General features: G+C 38.6%; 1 protein-coding gene across 1 annotated transcript; it reads right to left on the bottom strand.

Annotated features, from left to right (window-relative positions):
* Positions 1-425: 425 nt before the first annotated feature.
* LOC137394825 (uncharacterized) lies at positions 426-6,226 on the bottom strand. Its single transcript, XM_068081595.1, has 6 exons — positions 6,017-6,226; positions 4,386-4,590; positions 2,216-2,245; positions 1,762-1,924; positions 1,040-1,170; positions 426-879 (listed from the first exon to the last, which is right to left on the bottom strand). Exons 1-6 carry the CDS (start codon positions 6,202-6,204, stop codon positions 745-747), a joined length of 852 nt encoding a protein of 283 aa, XP_067937696.1. The 5' UTR covers positions 6,205-6,226; the 3' UTR covers positions 426-744.
* Between the last annotated feature and the right edge of the window lie 750 nt (positions 6,227-6,976).

The following is a 6,976-nucleotide window of genomic DNA, read 5'->3' as shown; positions in this document are numbered from 1 at the left end:
GAATAAAGTGCCCTAGATGAAGTACCCTAGATGTAGTGCCCTAGATGAAGTGCCCTAGATGAAGTGCCCTAGATAAAGTGCCCTAGATGAAGTGCCCTAGATGAAGTGCCCGCGATGAAGTGCCCTAGATGTAGTGCCCTAGATGTAGTGCCCTAGATGAAGTGCCCTAGATGTAGTGCCCTAGATGAAGTGCCCTTGATAAAGTGCCTTAAATGCAGCCGAGAGGGAATAAACCTTGATAATGAAATTAAAATAATTAATGAAATAAAGTGTTGAGAAGAGAGAATTATGGTGAAGGGTGTGCAAAGTATCTGTCTATACAGATGAGCATTGAGTCTTTGAACTATCTGAATGCACCACATAATGAGCTAGCTTCTCCTGTACCTATGCTACTATTCAAGTGTAAGCCATTAATAAGACACATGTCTGTCACTGATATTTTAGTATAACAAAGACTTTTAATAATGAATAGCAAAAGCTCATAACAAAAAACTCTATGTCAGCAACACATACTGTTTCTATCAACTACCATAACTCAGTTGTGACAACCAAACATAATTGACAGCTAATCTTCTGTGCTAAATCCTAGCGTAACACAAAAACACTGAAGTTGGGTTCTTTCCTGAGTAAGAGGTTGCGATTACTCGCTCCACTCTGAACAAATATGGTTCCAGGAAATATTGCGATAGGTTTACTGACCAGTCACAACTCACCATAAAGCTATTCATAGAGCTATTTATTACCTCAATGCTGTTTGGCAGTGTCATGTAGTGCTTGCATTTCTTCGAGTTTATCCAGCTCCACCATGCACTGACGGTGTCTTTCAACAAGAGCCTGCAGTGCCGTATCATACTCCTTGCAGAACTCCCTCAGCCCAGTCTAACAACACAACTATTCCAGCCTAACAATACATCCACATGAGGACAAGCTCACTAAAATAAATATATGCTCAAATAGCTTAGCTTATTATAAAACCCGATTATAGCAAAGTGTTAAAATTCAAAGGGCAGTTGTTCCATTAAAGCAGAGAATAACTAACCGGATCAAATACTTCCGACTCGCCCGGTAGCGGAGAGGTTAGAGATAAGGTGTATTTAACCTTTCGCTGTAAATCATTTATTTCATTTTGATAGAGCGCCACACTGTTGGTGCTCCAGTCCGTAGAGAGTCCTGAAAGGACAACGTGATGCATAAGAAGTGACAAACACAACTCACTGTCAGCTAGCAGTGTGTTATTGGACTAATCACATAACTAGATACCTGGCAGCAATTATTGTTAATCAAATTTACTAACTGATCAAACAAACTAAATTTAAATTTTTTTGCAAATGATAAAGTGGGAATCTTAAACAACTGAGCAATACATTTACATTTAAACGCCCTCCAATTTAGTGTTTGAATTAGGAGCATGACTTCCGTTTTAAGAAGTAGCTAGAAGTCATTGTGAGACTTTGTTACTCAAAGTTCAGCGCTGTTAGTGGTCTCAGGAAAAACTCACAAATGGATTTATATTTGTGTAAATTGTTACGGCATACCATATATTTAGATTAAGGACATAATTAGTAGACCCTGATTCACTCCATCTTAATGGCTATTAGTTTAGTTGATTCAAATAGTACTTTGAGGCCAAGGCCATTACTTAACTTCTGCAGCAACTGTCTTATTAAAAAGCAATTAAAATAATATTGCTGCTCGCTGAGGTTTCTGTACTGCACTAACAAGGCTGAAAAACCGATGGCTCTATCAAATTAGGTAACTGACCTTTAATTAGTCTTTCCAACTCTACGATCTCATCTCTTATGTCACCTTTGTTTCTTTGCTTGCTGATTGTATATCTATGCACAGTCTCTCCAGATCTGCAGCCGACACGCACTTCTGTACCCGTATGGTTGCACGTCCACCCTGACATCCTCTTTAATCGTTCCTGGCAGGCACACGACTACTGCTAGAATACTTCAGGTTGGAAATCAATTTTAGCAAAATGAAAGCGACTACACTGGAGAGACTGCAAGTAATATTATCACATAATTAGTTTAGACTAACATTCACTTATTAAAGTTTAGATGATTTTTGAAAAATGCAATGCCAGCCTTTATTTGAACGCCATCTCAAATTGACCACCACTAGAGAATGAGAGTTGAAAAATAGAGCGCCATGGCGTTTAATTTGAAGTTTTCGACCAGTATTCACTATAAAAGTTTAGATGGTTACTCACATAATATGGATGAGTGTACTTCTTTGGTTTCTACAAGCAGGCATAAAATCAATAAGGAACGGCCATAAGGCAGAAGAACGAGTTGTGTCACAGCTTATAATGAATCTGAGAGTCGTATGTCAACTTCAATCGGCTTCAATACATACATTAGTTGGTTAGCTGTAGGAGTCGCTGAATAAGTGGTTATGTTACATGGTGTATTGATAAAAACAACATAATGGATTAAATGGATTAGTTATAATACAGTATAGAATAGAAAACTAATAATGTTAAACTTTACCGTGAACCATTTCCAACAGATTTAGGTAACTGTTCAGTTAACTAATGTAACCACTATATCATGAGCGATTGTTCAGCACTATCCACAAAATAAAGAGTTGTTTACTCATACAAATGAAACAACATTAAGAAAAGAGCAGACAGCTTTGTGTATCACATAGCGTAAATCATCACATATAGGCTACCATGTATAACCCTCACCCTGAACTTTGAAGGTTGTTTTGTCTATTACATGTACGTGTGTACAGTGTGTATAAGCTGTACCCGCCATTTTTCCATTTATTTAACACATTTAATTTAACCTAGCCACTTGAGTTATTCGCCAAATCTACTCTCTGTTTGTCGATCGTCACGCGTTTGCATTGGCTGGTTTAAGTGGCAATCGACCAATGAGTGTTCTCACTTTTGCGGGGGATGCAGTACACCTTCAGCAAATTACTCTACAGCAAAAATTACCAAATCAGTGAGCACATTTTATAACACACGTCATTGAGAAGGGCACAATACGATGGCGCATTTAAATTTAAAGTTGTGAATGTAGCTTTGGAAACTACCGACCGAAATGCTGCTGCAATTTTTTCATTGATGAAAAGCAATCCAAGGAATGGAATCCAGCGCTAGAGATGTCACATGACAGAGACCATGACCAGTGCTGGAGATGTCACATGACAGACACCATGACCAGTGCTGGAGATGTCACATGACAAACACCATGACCAGTGCTGGAGATGTCACGGGACAGAGACCATGACCAGTGCTAGAGATGTCACATGACAGAGACCATGACCAGTGCTAGGGATGACACATGACAGTGACCATGACCAGTGCTAGAGATGTCACATGACAGTGACCATGACCAGTGCTAGAGATGTCACATGACAGAGACCATGACCAGTGCTAGGGATGTCACATGACAGTGACCATGACCAGTGCTAGAGATGTCACATGACAGAGACCATGACCAGTGCTAGGGATGTCACATGACAGTGACCATGACCAGTGCTGGAGATGCCACATGACAGAGACCCTGACCAGTGCTGGAGATGTCACAGGACAGAGACCATGACCAGTGCTGGAGATGTCACATGACAGAGACCCTGACCAGTGCTGGAGATGTCACATGACAGACACCATGACCAGTGCTAGAGATGTCACATGACTGAGACCATGACCAGTGCTAGAGATGTCACATGACAGAGACCATGACCAGTGCTGGAGATGTCACATGACAGACACCATGACCAGTGCTAGAGATGTCACATGACAGAGACCCTGACCAGTGCTGGAGATGTCACATGACAGACACCATGACCAGTGCTGGAGATGTCACATGACAGTGACCATGACCAGTGCTGGAGATGTCACATGACAGAGACCATGACCAGTGCTGGAGATGTCACATGACAGACACCATGACCAGTGCTGGAGATGTCACATGACAGACACCATGACCAGTGCTGGAGATGTCCCAAGACAGAGACCATGACCAGTGCTGGAGATGTCACATGACAGAAACCATGACTAGTGACCTCATTACGTCAGTACAAGTGCTGGAGATGTTATTATTATTTTATTATATGTACCATCACATTTCTTGCATGACAGTACCTTAACCCCAAACAAAGTGAGAAGTTTATAAATATCATTTTTAGACTTTGTGTATAAGCCGCACCCCAAACTTCTGAACAGAATTTTAAGTTCACAGGTACGGTTATACACGAGGATTTACAGCAATTGTATTTTATCACTGTTTGGTGAACTTACGTGAACGCTCGTTCAAATACATAGCTCTAAGAACCATTTATTTCAAACTTTCATGAAACACAATAAAATTCTCGTTATCTAATCTTACGCTGTTTGTACAAAATAAGCTAGGATAAGTGGAACCTACGTGTATGTAGGCAGCAGGAACGTCATGAGTGTAAGGATAATGTTCTGAAAGGTTATGCTTTGGTGGAACTGTAGGCAGATTGTGGCCGTACGTGTCACACAGACCTGGCAACATCACTAATGAGCCCCTCAAGGCTGGATGGTCCATAGATACAGGTAAGTCGGTCGCAATGTACTCCGATAGGAACTCCAGTGATCTTGGAAGCCTGCGCAGCACAATTCTAAGGTTCAAACTCGTGCATGTTGCTAATCATTTTCCTAGCCACAAGTTTTTAAATTTTAGTGAGTGCTTGACAAACAATGTCAATAATATGATATTTAAGAAGGAAATATATTTTGGCTATTGTTGACAATATTTCACAATTAAACTTGGGCTCGCAATACCAATAGATGAGACGACTATCTAAACCCACGACCTTGACCCGGCAGTACGCCATGTACCGCATACATAACAAGTTTGGTAGAGTTGCCCTACCATAAATATGCATTCATGTGGAAAACTTTCACATAGAGCAGAAAGAGTTATCTGTTAGCTACACAATGATAGTAAATTTGATTGGTTAGCAACAAGTCATGTGACCTGGGAGTCATTTTTATTTAGTTTCCTTCAAATTTGAAGTGGTAACTTGTAAAGATCACCAGAGCTAGCAAGCTTAAAACATTGTAATATGTCACTATATTGCACATAAAAACTCGTCTAAAAATATGAAATTGCAGCTTTTGTTTTTATATTATTAAACACCGGTGAAAATTGATGTAAATTGAAGTAAAACATTGAAGATTCTCTTTAATTTACAGAGTCTAGATACCGCGGGGTTAAAAGAGGTGTAACAGCAGCATTCTTTGCAGTTTGTGAAACTGACTACCGGGTAGACCGACAGCTTTACTCTAACAAGGACTATTTTTCCTCATAAAACATTTTGTAATCGTTCATCATGCCTTGGCACAAGTCACTGACAAACACAAAGTATTGTTGATGTTATAAAGCCAACTACTTACACTGTCAACTAACATAACATAATACTCTGGGCTACACATTATTACCATGTCATTTGCTTTCGCCACCAGGTTTTGTAAAACTTTATTTAATATAGCCTAATACACATAATAAGAACTAGTCCTACCATAAAAATGGTTATTTGTTATCGCACCCAACTTTTCGATAACATATTGCTAAAGCATTCAAGTTGCTGTCTATCAATACAAACAATATTGTAAAACATTTAATATATGATGTAATATATCATTTATATTACATCATATAGATCAGAAGGCAGCAAAGTTTAATATTATTTAAATTTTGTTTCGCTATTTGATCGGCTTGTATAAATACTACAGAAACAACACGTGCAAAATCTTCTACAATTTGGAACTGTATTAAAATACAACAACAGCCAATTTGTTCCAAATTTGCGCTATATTCACCTATAGGATGATGTATTGCGTAAGCAGAGACAAACAAAACGTAGTCATTGGCATTTGAACTCATCATCACATAAAATCAGATAAAGGAAGGCATGTCTAAAAATGGTTTCAACATAAACTAAATTATGAAAGAGTTACTACTGTAAATACTTTGTAAAATTATTTTGTTACATCTCCTTTAATTCAATAACTAGAATGGCTACTCACTGTTTTTTGTTATCTCTACTTTGTGAAGTACCACTTGTTAGCAGGTGTCTGTCACCCACATGGTTCACGGAATAGGTAAGTTGACGCTCTTTCGCGCTTTGCACCCGCTTTTTAGGAATTGAGGGAGGTTGTCTGGTAGTGGCACTTCGCGCCCGAGTTGGTAAACTTATATCTTTCATACCAGGCATAAGGACAGAGTGGTTAGTAATGCAAACCTACAAACAAATGATAATCACAGGCTTACGTCAAGCAATGGCAGTTACATAGCCTTTTACGAATTTCGAAGACAGAAAGGAAGGAGGAATCGGGGCAGACCCAGGCTGAGATACAACAATGTACCTAAGAGTAACTTGAAATTAAAAAAGCTAGACCCAAACATATGGCAAGAGAAGATGAAAAACTGAGCTACATGGAAGTCAGTAATAAAACCTAAACCATAAGAGTCACTGTGAAGAGAAAAAGAGAGAGAAAAATGAGAGAAAAGGAAGAGAAGATGTACTGAGCTATTTGTATCTGTAGAGTCAGAGCAGTGAAGGATACAAGAGACAGAGCAACATGAACATTATATATTAACATAATAACCACAGAGTGTAACAAATCTCCTGCTTGTATTCACAAACTCAATGAGTAGACTCTAAAATCCTTTGTTAAGTTTTAATAAAATTGCTGATAAAGAAAGACAAGGCTTAACTGCAAGAATTCAATTGTTAGATGTTTCTCCAACCTTGAATAAAATTTATAAAACAACAGTTACTTATGTGTATTGCTTGTGAGGCCAACCACAAAAAATAGTACGAACAGACACAACCAGCAATAACAAAAAAAAACAACTAAAGCATTACAGGCCTTTTTATCTAAACAGAAAGAATGGAATGGTTTTCCTTAATTAAGAGGCCAGTTTTTAATGTTGAAAATCATTTAGCAATAAAAAAAAGGAAAATCGAAGAACGCTCTACATCT

Source organism: Watersipora subatra, chromosome 4 (assembly GCF_963576615.1).
Source record: "Watersipora subatra chromosome 4, tzWatSuba1.1, whole genome shotgun sequence".
Taxonomy (NCBI): Eukaryota; Metazoa; Bryozoa; class Gymnolaemata; order Cheilostomatida; family Watersiporidae; genus Watersipora; species Watersipora subatra.
The sequence above is the reverse complement of the archived record's forward strand: the minus strand, read 5'-3'. Positions and strand labels throughout refer to the sequence as shown.

Excerpts from the sequence above, each read along its gene's own strand:
- LOC137394825 (XM_068081595.1), bottom strand. The coding sequence starts at position 6,204 with ATGCCTGGTATGAAAGATATAAGTTTACCAACTCGGGCGCGAAGTGCC. Across the intron at positions 4,591-6,016 it reads AGTAGAGATAACAAAAAACA|GCTTCCAAGATCACTGGAGT; the intron begins GTGAGTAGCCAT and ends TGTGCTGCGCAG. Across the intron at positions 1,925-2,215 it reads AGTACACTCATCCATATTAT|GAACGATTAAAGAGGATGTC; the intron begins GTGAGTAACCAT and ends TGTGCCTGCCAG.